Source organism: Helicoverpa zea, chromosome 12 (assembly GCF_022581195.2).
Source record: "Helicoverpa zea isolate HzStark_Cry1AcR chromosome 12, ilHelZeax1.1, whole genome shotgun sequence".
In the NCBI taxonomy this organism is placed as follows: Eukaryota; Metazoa; Arthropoda; class Insecta; order Lepidoptera; family Noctuidae; genus Helicoverpa; species Helicoverpa zea.
Window position 1 is genome coordinate 11,692,161 of NC_061463.1, and position 14,459 is coordinate 11,706,619.

General features: G+C 36.3%; 2 protein-coding genes across 2 annotated transcripts in view; one reads left to right on the plus strand and one right to left on the minus strand.

Annotated features, from left to right (window-relative positions):
• The window catches only part of LOC124634845, a 258,449-nt gene that overhangs the window by 127,427 nt on the left and 116,563 nt on the right, over window positions 1-14,459 (plus strand). The gene's annotated exons all lie outside the window — the stretch shown is intronic.
• On the minus strand, window positions 2,804-3,873 carry LOC124634844. The gene is made up of 2 exons (XM_047170495.1): window positions 3,840-3,873; window positions 2,804-3,627 (listed from the first exon to the last, which is right to left on the minus strand). The coding sequence occupies exons 1-2, from the start codon at window positions 3,871-3,873 to the stop codon at window positions 2,804-2,806; spliced, it is 858 nt and encodes a 285-aa protein (XP_047026451.1).

Sequence of the window (14,459 nt, forward strand, 5' to 3'; positions counted from 1 at the left end):
CCTCGATTTCTCAGAGTTTCCATCACTAGATCTCGACCGATCTGATGACCTGATTATGGGACCACCTGGGAGGTAAACCCTATCAAACAAAAAAACATTTTGCAAATCGGCCCATTCGTCTTCGAGTAATCGGTGAACATACGTAAAAAAAAGAGTACCTCCTCCTTTTTGGGAAGTCGGTTAAAAGGCTCGGAGGATGGTGATCAATATTCTAGATACCGTCATTTATAAGAAAACTACACTCTTTAAGTGCGTTCCAAACTCAACTGAGCAATGACATAGTTGCAAATCAATATCCTATAGATAGAGAAATGACTGCAATGGATGAATATGTTTGTTTCACATAGTTACAGACTATGTCTAACAAACATATTGATGATAAAGGACATTGTTCAATTTTGGCCTAAGAACCGATGTGAATATAAATTATACTATAATTTTCATTTATTTTTATATTGTTTGAAACATATTTTAGTATTCCACGGACACTTCAAATAAATAAATTCCAAATAAAAAGTTGGGTCACAATTATTGATGCCTTATAAAATGTTTCCGTCAGCCAGTGATGCCAGTTTCGGAAGTTTTCGCGATTTCGGTAAATACGGATCGAATTGAGAACCTCCTTTCCGAAGTCGGTTATTAAAATTAGTTGGTAACACTTAATTCATTTAAATACCTAAACTGACTAGCTAGAAAAAAACGGTACACATTGGCCCAAGCGTGGCCAATACACGCCATCACCAATGTGTACACGAGGTATTGGTGTACGTTGGCGGACATTTGTCAAGGTTGGCGTACATTCGGCGAGTTGTCGGTTTTTTGGCACACATCAAAGGAATCGTGGCCCAGTGTGGCCTGTGGTGCTTACACATTCGGCCAATGTTTAGTTCGTCACCGGCCGCTGAGGATAGTACACTTTTGTATTGCGTGTAAAAATAAATATAGTAATGCAGTATAATATAAATATAGTAATATGAATATAGTAGTGTAGTATACAAATAAATAGCCGCAGCCTTAGTTACTTCGACGTCCATCGCAAGTGGTTTGCCAGGCAACAATGAGCCATGCGCCAATGTGTAAACACCATTTGATCGTGGCCTACATTTGTGCATTGCAAAGCTTGGCCCAACACAATATGTACTGGGGGCTTTATAGTTTTCATAATTGGCAAAACTGGTGTACTTCAGTCAGTTTGATTGCTTTGCGACTATCGTTTCTTTTGTGATTTTCTATGCGTTTCATGGTTTTATTCTAACAACTTTGGCTTGATTACGGACTCCGATTAGATTGCGTACTTGGTGAACTCGGCTGTGTGTAAAGGACTGGATTTTCCTGGCATTTTCGGATATTGCTCTGTCTGTGATCGAATTTAGTTGTATTATAATTACAACAATGGATGCAGAATATAGTTTACCTATATTGTGTAAATTGTGGATCTGCTGGGGGTTCTTTGGTATTAGAAAACGAAGATATACTTCGTTGCATACAACAATGGACTGCTCCCCGTATGGTAAGTGATCTACGAAAGTGTTTTTCTAATTTTGATAAGAATGTTACTACCTACTTATGTTTTCATAAGCACACAATTTCTCGGTTTTCAAATCAATTGCCACAATTGCAAGTTACTTGACATTTACTAATGTTTTATTGTATTTATTTATTACAGGTTGAAGCTCATGACCTTATATGTACGACGTGTTAGTCTGAAGCAGTCGAGCATAATAAGATGCAATGCACTGTTGGACGCAATTGTGAAAATGTATGGCTCACATAATGACTATTATCTGGTACTTAAGCTGGGCGAGATACCAAAATTCAATTGCTCAGTTCTTAGATAATATATTATTGAGAAATATTGATGATTAAAAACCTTTAATTGAATATAAATATTGTTTTTATTGCACATCCTCGAAAACCTCTTTCATTGTTATTGGTAAACCTTACTTTAACTGTTAAATTATTTTGTGTGGTAATGACATTTTTAGTATGGTCTGTGCCTTCTTGGTAATAGACCGCGGGTTCGATTCCCGCCTTATGGCATGTAGATAGCTAGGTAACTGTCAATAAAGTTTGTAGCCACACGCCCCGTCTTCGCACGGTGGCAATGTAAAACCTTGGTGTAAACCTTCCTCTTGACCTACTCTATCTATTAAAAAAAATCGCATCCAAATCCATTGCGTAGTTTTAAAGATCTAAGCATTCATAGGGACAGACAGAAAATGCAACTTTGTAAAATGATAATTGTCAAAGAATTATCTTAAACTTGACAAGGTACTATCTCTTTTCCTAGTATCTAGTAGAGTAGTCTTTTCCTAGATCTAGAAGAAAATATATAGAGCTGTACATAGTATTGTTGATATTTTTTATAGTGTAGTTTGATAATACTACTCTGATATTTCACGCAAGCTTGGTTATTTTTTATTTATAACCTCAAAATATTAACTTTTTTCGTAAGTGTCCGTTCGTGAAAACTTATTTCATAGGATTCCATATAATTTTAAGAGTTTATAGAAGTCACTTTCCATTCGAACGGTTCTTAGGCAGAACATGTATGGAGCCGGAACAATGTCCATAAAGAACTGTACAAGTGACATTGTGTGTTTTCATTGAGAATAATGTTTCTTTAAACGTTATGAATCATTAGCATATTTAATATTTCTGCGAACTTCAGAGACATTAGATTTGTAAAAGAAAAAATGCTCAAAATTAAATGTTTATTATTCTGCTGCAAGGAATTATTAATTGTACCATAAGTACATGGAATTAAAACGAAATCCTGCAACGATTAACCTCTAATGTCTGTTTAGACCACTTCTTTCTCGTAGAACTCAGGGTCTTTCCGTATATTTATCTTATATTCTGTCTTCTTAATTAATTCAATCACATCTCTTATGTCAACATCTAATCTCGCAAGTTTTTCAAACATTTTAAAAGAAAAGTAAATTGCGGAAAGTCTGGTATGATGAACCCGAAACGCCCAATACACCCATTTTTGCTGATTTTTGAGCTGCCTCAACAGTCCGAATAAAAATCCTAGTTTGTACTTGAGGTTTGAGATGTATTTTTTTCTTAGCTGCTGGGGGTAAATTAATTTGTAACGTACTTCGTACACAAAATGCTCCTGAAGTTTCCATAATATTCTTTTTGCCCAAATTTTTGGCCAGTGTTGTTCCTTTGAGTCATAGATTTCTCTTCGGGTTTCTGGGTCTTTCATCTTGAATTGAGCAACCATGTGATCGAACCTACGAGTCAGTACTGTCGGGTCACCCGCACCGGCCAGGTAGTTGGACACCGGTGTTGGCTCTGTGTTCAATATTTTTTCAATTTGTCTCTGCAAGCGGCGTTTTTTCAATTCTCTTAGTGTTGTATTAATATATTTTGGTTTTTCTATTTCTGGTGGGATTGTAGCCATGGGCATTTTTACTGTTGTCGATTGTGTCTTGTTAGATTTGGTTTTGTTGGCGTTTAGCTTGACCGGTTCAACTGTAGATTCCGTACGGTTGTCGTGAACAGCCAGGCTATTCAGTAAAGCTCGTGCTTCGTACACATCGCCGAGTTCTTGCGCGATTATGTCGTCTGCACTTAATTCAAAGATGTCTTTTTCGCGTATTGATCTTACGCACACACCTGAAATATTGTGTGGCTCTGTTACACATATGATCGTTAAATACAAATTATGACTTATATTAGTTAAAAAGGCGAAGTGGTAAAGTAAGATGAAATCACAAATTAAAATCCTTGAAATAACTAAACTGCCATTTTTTATGAACTTCACTTTTTATCATAATCATTTTCCGTTCGCTAATCCAATACATAGCCATCACAATATATGTACTTACAGAACAATAATAACAATATGCATCTCCTGAACATATTTATGCCATTAACTGTCCTTCTTAAGACAAATTTAGTATGAGAAGCAAAACCCTAGACCTGTTACCGTCCGAAACGTCAGCGTGGACATAAAATAGCAAGAACATTACTGCATAATCACACGATAAAATATTTCCAATTCATTTTAATGGTTTATTTATTAAACCTTTTATAGCTAGGCATGTTAATTAACTGTGCGATTAGAAAAAACAGTATTTTATACTAACACCTAGTTTAGAATTATTTTTATTTTTTTATATTTTTTTATTTATTTTATTAAGGTCAGCCAACAATTGTTTACACATTACATTTTTACAAACTTGAGTAATACATATAAAAGCACGTGTAACAATTTCTTAAAGGCTAACATCACATGCAAAGGAAACGGTTATAAAATTGTGAAATAAAAAAAAATTAAAAAGAAGTAATTTGGTTACCAAAATCAATAATTAAGCACAAACAAACAATTATACCTTCAAGACCAATTAAAAATGATTACAATAAAATAAAATTGAAATAAGATCAGAATAACATATTATAAAGAGGTAGAGTTTATGAGTTTGGAAGTTTTTGATATCCTTTGGTGGATCCTATTTTTAAACACATAAAACAGTTACATTTTATTAAGGTACTAGCTTCTGCCCGCGACTTCGTACGCGGATCCTGTCCCTTATGCCAGCGACTACAGGGTCAGCAAAATCAAAGATCTGAATAGTCTGATATTGAATTTTAAGGGCCCGTTGACTTGAAAACAACGGAATACGCATAACCATTAGAAACGTTCCATATATTTAATTTTTGTACTTACTGTAACGGCAAAAGCACAGCAGACTAAACAAAACGCTGAGAACTGAACCGCAATAGACGTGACCATAGGGATAAAAGTAGTGATTCTAATTAGTCCGCGTAAAAAAACATAAAATAGATGACAAAGTCGTGGTGGTTTAGTGGGTAGAGAACCAATCTCTCAAGTATGAGCGTACGTCTTTGATTCCAGGTCTGCCAAGTGGCTGCCAATGCAACTTTTCTAAGTTCGTATGTACTTTCTACGTATATTTTGGATACCAATGACCGTTATTTGGAGGGGATGTTAAACTGTAGGTTCCGACTGTCATTGAACATTCTTGGCAGTCGTTATGGGTAGTTAGAAGCCAGTAAGTCTTACCAAGGGGTGTTGGGTTGAGCGGGTAACCGGTTTGTGGAGGTCAGATAGGCAGTCGCTCCTTGTAAACACTGGTACTCAGTTGCATCGTGACTGGAAGTCGACCCTAACATAATTGGGACAAAGGCTCTTGAGATAATAACGACAATAATAATGAAATATAGGCACCGCAGGACATCTGAGGCTGATGACGGGGAGTAGCGACCCCGCGGGGCTATATATACTGAGTTCTCCAGGGAGAGTATACTGTCCCTCCGGCCGGTCGGAGTGAACTATGACGGGGGTAGGTCTCACGCCTCTGGCTTGGCTTGGCCGTCCAGAGTGGAGTCGCTAGAGCAGGATTAGTAGCCCTGCTCGGAGGGTAGGTGCCTCATGGTAAGCACAGGGAGCGCGTAATCTGCGTTTAAAGTCCGCCGAGGTATCCTCACCCTTCAGCCGCTCATGTCCCTGTTGCCCTCTTGTTGCTATTCAGTGACTGGTTCCCGGGGGCCCAGTAAGTGAGGTGGCGAGTCTCCACCTGCCATTTTTACATGTACCTAATACATTGTCATCCACTAATATTCCATCACAATAGCCCAAGTAGTTTTCCTCCATAGTTAGCAATAGTTTAGCACAGAACCGGGGATTGTCTTTTTTTTTAACGACGTCCACCGGGGATTGTCCTTGGGTTCATTTTTATAGTGTTTAAAGGGATAATCGTCGGTTTTGTCATTTGTGTCACCATTTCATTAAAGTTGTCTCAAAAGAGCTTCAGCGTGTTGGCTTCGGCCCCACGTTTGCCTCCCAAAAATTCGGAACTCTGTAGTCCCGAGGTCTGTAAGAGACATACAAAATAATAATGAGATATAATAATGTTGTTGTATCTTCGTTATTATTTGTTTGTGAGAGAGAGAAAAAAAAATACGTGTCCATTATTTTAGGGTTATCTTAAAGACGGACCAATTACTTTTTTTGATTCACCATACCTATTTCATAACATTAATTTCTATACATTTCAAGTGTAGTATTGCTCTTGAAGTTCCACATCAGGTGTTCCAGATCTTCGATGTTTATATGTACGTTTATGTGTTGTTTGCCGATGATACTTCACTCGTTTTTAAAATCAAGCGCCAACTCGACAATTTTGACGAAGTTAACAATGCACTCTCTAAGGTTGTTCATTGGTTTAATGTCAATAATCTTCTTTTAAATGAATCTAAAACGAAGTTAATTAAATTCTCAACGCCAAACGTAAGGCAGTTACCAACCAATGTACAACTAAATGGAGTAGAGTTGAAGCCTGTTGAGTCAACGGTATTTCTTGGTTTGACCGTTGATTCCAAACTCCAATGGGGCCCATTTATTGTTAAACTGTCAGGAAGGCTTAGTTCAGCCGCCTATGCTATTAAAAAGATCCGACTAATCACCGATGTGGACACAGCCAGAATAGTTTATTTTAGTTACTTTCATAGTTCAATGACGTATGGGATCCTCCTTTGGGGAAACTGTGCAGATGTTGAGACTATATTTATTTTACAGAAAAGAGCTGTTCGAGCCATTTATAATCTGGGTCCAAAAGTTTCTCTCAGAGAGAAATTCAAAGAAATAAATATTCTGACTGTTGCCTCTCAATATATTTTTGAAAATTTAATGTACGTTCGTAAAAACATTTCTAACTTTGTTCAAATGTCTGATGTTCATAGCATAAATACTAGGAATAAACATAATCTTGCTGTACATGCTACTCGCCTCCACAGAGTAAGCAACTCGTTCATGGGTCAATGTATACGCTTTTACAATAAACTTCCCAAAGCGGTTCGTGATTTACCTATTAAGAAATTTAAAAATCATATAAAATCCAAACTTTTGAAAAAAGGATATTACAAAATATCTGATTATTTAAATGATAAAGAAGCTTGGGAATGAGCTGCTCGCTTAGTGAGTGATATCTTTTCAAATGCCTGTGTATTGTTCTTTTGACATTTAAATATTATTATCATCAGATAACATTTTATTAATGACATTTTTTTTTTTGACATTTATATATTATAATTGTATTTTTTTTATTATTTATTATTATTGTGAATGTGAGTATCGTGTATGCGAGCAACATTATATATTCTTATAACATAAATACTGTCTGGCGGGTTTGAGTATTTTTGAATGGCCTACGCAAATGTTCTGCAGATCTGGTATCGTCGTGTGACAGGTCGTTGAGCTCCCTAAGATATGGTTGAGCTACACGACGACTGATACATGCGTGCCGTCTGTTGGGACTGGTCAGCTCCAGCCTGATGTGGCTCTTTCCTCAAAAGGCCATTCCAGACCGCGTACATGGTGACACTCACACCTAATATTATTTGATTTATAACATGTTTGGACTTTAAAAGAGACTATGACCCTTGAGTTTGTTTCGGCATTTCTTCTCAGGGATCAGTCATTAGGAAATGCCGACCTCAGCGTTCTTAAAAATGACGTGTAAAAGTGATTTTATGTCCAACTTGCAAAATAAACGATTTCATTTCATTTCATTTCGATTTCATTTCATTTCATTTCATTTCATTTCATTTCATTACGTCAATAGAGAGTGCTTATCAGATTGAACCATTTTTGCTAAAACGTCATATCTTCATATGCTATAGTCTAGCTGGGCTCCTGGAGTTCCACATCAGGTGTTTTAGAGAGTGCTTATCAGATTGAACAACTTTTGCTAAAACGTCATACCTCTATATGCTATAGTCTAGCTGGGCCCCTGGAGTTCCACATCAGGTGTTTTAGATCTTCAATTTATATAAGTCAATAGAAAGTGCTTATCAAATTGAACAACTTTTGCTAAAACGTCATACCTGTATATGGTACAGAGAAGCTGGGCTCTTGGGGTTCCACATCAGGTGTTCCAGATCTTAAAATTTATTATCTCAATTGAAAATGCTCATCACATGAAACAATTTTTGCCATGGCACCATTTTTGTATCTCTTATAGTTTTGTTGGTCTGTTGGTGTTCTGCATCAGATCTTCAAGTTTCGAAGATAAATTATAGCCTATATGTTGACCAGGCTTAATACTGATACAACAAAGAAAAAATCATTGAAATCCGTTCAGTAGTTCGGAAGATTAGCGTGTACAAACAAACAGACATACAGACATACAGACATACAGACAGAATTTTTTTTTTGGATTTGTGCTCCATTACTGTTTCTAAACCCCACCCAATTATTATTTTTTTAATATATTCAATGTACAGACACAGGTTTTTTACAGATTTATTATATGTATAGATTAATTCTAAGGCTTCTATTTGTTAAAACCTCCTAGAAAGCATTTAGAAGATTAAACTCTAGACTGAACTGAGCTACATTTGTATAGAGAGAGTAGGGATCAAACGGTTCCGAAACATTGAATGTCAACGATTGATCAATACATCACAATTTGGTGATATCCACATTTCACGTCACTATTACACTTATGCCCGTGACTTCACCTGATAAATAAAATCTTATCCATATATTAGTATACATATGTATATCTAGAGGTAGATTGTCAAATGTCGAAATATGCAGAAGAAATACCTATAGCCTATTTTTATGGGAAATCATCAAATGACTCATCCCGCTGTGGGGTAGCAGCGTGAGGGAGTGTCAGACTCTTTACTAAAACCCATACCAGCCTTTTATAGGTATACCAGGGCCGCGGAGTTATCTTTCGAATAATCCCGCAGTCCCGGTAGAAATATAGCCTGTCTTTGACAGTACTTAACAGGGTTATTTATGAATAGATAGTTATAATTAATTAATTACGGAATCATGTTTAGGTACTCATATAAACACATCGTCATTAAAAACATAATGATTTAATTAAATTAAGAACCCCGTTCAGGATCGTTCACCACACGCCATTTAATTAAATGGTAAAATATACACAAAGTCGAGGAAAACAAGACGAGATTAACAATCTTTCATTTAGATTTAGACTGATTGAGTGTTTCCAGAATATAAAATAAGGGTGTAATAAAATAATATAAGTGACGAATTTATTAAGAAAATGCCATCAAGTCAAAATAAGGATGATTAAGTTAAAACGGGCGCCATCTTGTTGTTCTTGGCGGGAAGTTACACAGCACTGATAAATAGACTTAAGACGGAATAGACAAGACGGATTGCTGTTTTCATATTTATACCATGAATAGGCGATTCGAGATTTCCGATTTTCTGTTACCTAGTTGCTGAGGGTGATTTTGGACCAAACGTTAAGTTATAACCAAAATCTCAGCATTCAAGCATTATTATTACGTTTCGTTTAATTATTCTTTTAAAATCAGTTAAGTGGAACGCTTAAGACCGGAATCTTTTCAAAATAATATTCTGGATATGAGTGCGTACAAATCTCATCCCTACGTTAAATCTCAAAATAAAAACGTAACGAGTTCTCATAACAGTTGCATTATCATATACATACATGTATACTACTTCAACGGAAAAACTAACTGGTACGAAAAAAAAGAAAAAAGAACACGACTTTCATAAAAATTGATGCACGATTCCATTCGCCGAGTGAATTCGTAGAACAAGCTACTCCCAAAGGGCTTGGAAATGTCATACAAATTATTAATACGCCAACGTTGGTACAAATATTGGTGTACGGACTATGATACGAGCTGCTACGTGCTACAATGGAATAAATTATGATGCGTTTAGATAGAAACCGTATTTTGGGAAATTTCACAATTCATAGGCATATTTTAGTCATTACACTCCATAGTATACTACTTAAGTTAAAACATTTGTTACCCTTACAAAACAGAGCAAAGCGACAAAACTATTTAATTTAAACTAAATCAAAATTCCCCAACTTTCGCGCAAAACCTAAAACTAACAATAAATCACTTCCCCAAACATTTTGGGTTGCCATCCATTAGTTAGTGTTGTCAACTTATCCATATTTTTTACCCCGGAGTTCCCATATCTGGCTCATAGCTGCGCGTTCTACTTTCAAATATGTTCCATTCATGAAAAAAAAATGACTACCGGAGGTGCCATAACGAAAAATCGCGTAAGAAATTAGTGCGCCAAAATGCGGGTCTGCAGGGGACGGGGAATATTACTGTCTTCGCCTTTATACGCCTTCTTTGGACCCGATCATTTTTGTAACACCAAAAATCGTTGACAGATGTCCCAAAGAACCCGAACTCCTCCTTAGTTCACTCTTAACTGATCGTTTTGGTCATATTTGACCGAGAAGTGGGCCCCTGCATTGCCCGCATTACGGCATCTCCTGTCATCTATCCTTACTCCATGGTTCCATTAATGTATGACGATACGCCATTTATACGCAAAGGTAGGTTACAAAGTGTCAGGTGTTACATTCTCAGACTTGTTTTTTAGAGATTGGAAGAAAAATATAAGGTAAAGCTTTACATTTTGCATGTGAGGTGAAAAATGAAGGCTTGTGACCCGAGCAGCAAATGGATTGCAAAGCAGCGACCTCTTCTGTTTTTGTTGATTTTTCTGTTCTATTGTGCCAGGTTTGGTACGATAACTGATATATGTACATATTTAACTGGTGGTTTGGTTATCGTTATAGTTATAAGGTACAACCCACGCTAAACAAGTAGTATATTGGTAACTGACTATGGAATTTGTCTGTCAGTTTCAAGCTGCCGTAAATTTAAATGGAATGAGTACAATTTTGAGTTGACAAAAACGCGGAAGATCAAGTGTAAATACCCAATTTTACACTTGAATTATTAATGTTCGAATAGCATCAAAATACCAAGTGATCTAGCAAAACATACGAACAGAAATAAACACGAAAATACCCGCAAACATACTCATAATGACAACACCCAAAAAATACGACCTCATTTGTACCTAACGTTGGCGAAGCTCAGTTTTTTCAGCAGTACAGCCATTTATATCCATAATAGGCTGGCTTGAAGCGCACAAGCCAAATACAATGGGTCACCGGCCAACAAAAGTAACGATCGATTGACCCACAAAGCGAGTAGTCAAAGCCTTATGTTGGAACTGGCCAGAACTGTGGATATGTTGATTTATGATCTCTGCTTGGTAACAGATCAGTTGTCTTTTTTAAATAGTTTGTCAGATGACAGGTTGTGTGGTGACGGTATGTCAAACTAGCTGAACCTGAGATTCCACCCGCGTTCCAGAGGAACGAGTTCTTGTAATCGGGTAAAAAGTATCCTATTTCTCCGGATAAAACAGTTCCCGCAACTGGGTAAAAGTAGCGAGTAATGTCCATTCTCCTTTATCAGGTTCGAGACTATCTGTCATTTATACCGATAAAATGGTTTTGATGGAATAGATAGACAGAATTATATTTACATTAATTGGCTCAAAAATTTGAAATTACTGACTCAATCATAACAAAAAAAAATATTCAAGTTATTATCGAACTATCATCGACTAAAACCACAACACACCACTAGTACAGTAATATTTACCCAAACAGGGTAAAGTTTCACAAGAAAAGGTCCGATATTCATTAATTAAGGACCTCTCCAGTGACCCTCTATTAGTTTAATTTGGCGCAACGTTTTTGCGAAGACCCCTGTGTACTTTTCAGTAATTACACTGTAGTTCATAATTATTGGGCCAGTTAATGATGTTCCGTTTTATAGATAAACGGGTCTGTTTATTGGGGTATTTGTTTGGGTAATACTTTATTGTGTTGTGACATGTTTGTAGTAAATGTTACATGCTGCGTTGTGGGTTAAATAGATTTGCTCTTGCTGTGACTTCTTCTGTAGAATTAATTAATTATAAAGAAAAGTTATATGTATTCTAGATGTTCCTCTGTATGAACAAAATTGAAGAAAGTACGTTCGGATATTTGAAAGAGATTTCAATGTGAAGATTTAAGTGGTATAGCTATCGGCAGGGATATTGAGCCCTGACCTTCCCCTGCGCAGAAGTGATTTATTGGTTTATTGTCTTAAGTGTACAGTGCGCAAAGCGATCCCCACTCTTCCGCCGAGAGCTCAATATCCGTACCGATAACTATACATACGTTGCTTTATTTCAAGTTAAGCTTTAAAGTCTTAAAAATAAACTGATAGAAACACCAAGTTTTTATAACGCTTATTTAAACTTGAAACAAAGTCCTTTACATGCTGCTGTAAATAACTTCAAAGCGACTTTTTTATTGCAAATTAGGTTTTTCACATTTATTGGAACTGAAACTACTAAAACAACTTATGAAATCACAACTATTTGAAATAAAAATAAAAAACTTTAAGTCCTAGAATAAGAATAAAACTCATAACTTTGTTGAAAGAACAACAATATTAATCGGCTTATGAAAAAACGGAGATATAAAAATTTTGAATAAACTGACAAAGAGCGTGATTTTTTCAAAAATACTTTTTATGCTCTCTTTATTTGCAAGACAGTGTAATTGCACGATTTACTGTGGAAAAACAGTTTTATTTGAAAACTTGCTGGTCAATGAACCTTGTTTTTAAGACGCTTTTATTAGGCTGACCTATACGTAACTATGGCGTGCACTTGGAGAGGCCTATGTCCAGCAGTGGACTGCGATAGGCTGATGATGATGATACGTAACTATGTAATGGAATCTAAGGCAACTATATACTATAGACAACTATGTAGAATATACATAGTTCTGATGATAATACATGGTACCTTCGAACTGATCTAACGGCGGAGCTGGAAGATATTTTAAACTATCAATTCATTGTAGAATTGTCCACGGTTACAATGACGAACAATTAAACAAGCATAGACTAAAAGAATTAACATACAACACACTTTCTTTGTATACTAAGTTTGAAGCAATTAAAAAATAATATTTAAAAAAAACTAAAAAAAACACGCTAGTTATGTATTGGCATCAGAACTCAGAGCGTGTGCAAAATTTCACCTTAATCGAGGACCGGGAAGTGGGTCAAATTAAGTTTCCAAGATTTTCTTACATACCTACATAGTTACAAGTGAAGCTAATATTTTAAAGCGTCAAAATAACTCCAAATTGACTCTCGTACTAAATGTATCGAAAATCTTAACCACCAATAAATCGACAGCGACGGTTCTTGAACATCACTTAAAAGAGGCTCTTATTGGACGTTACTACCGAGATTTTCATACTTTAAGAGTCACTCCTTCACGCTTATTTCTTACCTTCCCTTTGCTATGAGAGTAAAGGAATAGTGTGTGCAGTGAATCTGAGAAATGCTTCTGCACTATGATACTTTATTTTGCGCAGTTGGGTAATTTTCTTATAAGAGAACAGCCGCCAAAAATAGGCTAGGCGGACATCATCGTCATCATTTCTTACCTTCCAAATAGAAGCTTCTTAATCATTCTAAACTGCGTTATTTCACAGCAAATATTTATACTCATCTTGATTTCATACTTCCTCTAAGGTAAAAGAATGTTGCCAGCTTCTTTCATACACAATTCAAATACTGAACATCGTACAAAATTAATGTAAACGACATCACAAACGTAACATATTGCTCAGTGTTGCTACACCTGAATATTTCGCCAACAATGTTGCCATAAATCAAAATTCTATTATGAGATCTTGAATTGAGGTCACAAGTTAAATGTTAGGTTCAGGTATAAATTATAGGAGGAAGCGTTGAGTCTAATGTAATCTATGTGTGTTTTAATATAGAAATGAATTTCTGATTAGTCACCACCAACTAACTGGCTTGCGACTAAAAAAAGCCGTGCTCCAATCGGTTTTTAACCCCCGACGCAAAAACGACGGGGTGTTATAAGTTTGACGTGTCTGTGTGTGTGTGCGCGTGTGTGTGTGTGTGTGTGTGTGTATGTGGCATCGTAGCTCCCAAACGGATGATCCGATTGTAATGCGGTTTTAATTTGTTTGAAAGGAATGTCATTCGGGAGTGTTCTTAGCTATGTTTGGTGGAAATCGGTTCAGGTCTTCAAGGTCATCAGCTCGTTTGTTAGGTGTGATAGGAATGTTACACGCTCAGTTAACTTGCAAGCATATGTAGGATCTGAAATTTGAAATACTAATGTCTTCTGGAACCACTGAGCTGGTCTGCTGTTAGGACACGAAAATAGGAGACGTAACCCTGAACTGCCTCTTAATAAACCCATCGAGTTTGGGCTCGTTAAATTTGTCTTGACGAGTTCTCTTCATGTTTCTGATTGACGAGAACCTGATGCTGGAAATGGGATGTGGCGGATGAAACCCTGGAATGCCGGAATGAAACGGATAAACCGATTTATATTTTTGCTGAAAATCTAGAATGACCAAAGGTTAATCTTTGTTGTTTCTCAATCTGTGCAATTCTCCCAGAGCCAGTTTGTCATGAGGATTGTTAAACAGCTGCTTTTGGCCGAGATCGCATATAGCGACCCCATCTTAAAATAAAAGAAATTAAATGAAAGAAGGAAAAATTAAGGAGCTCCTTCAAAAAGCATGAAATAAAAT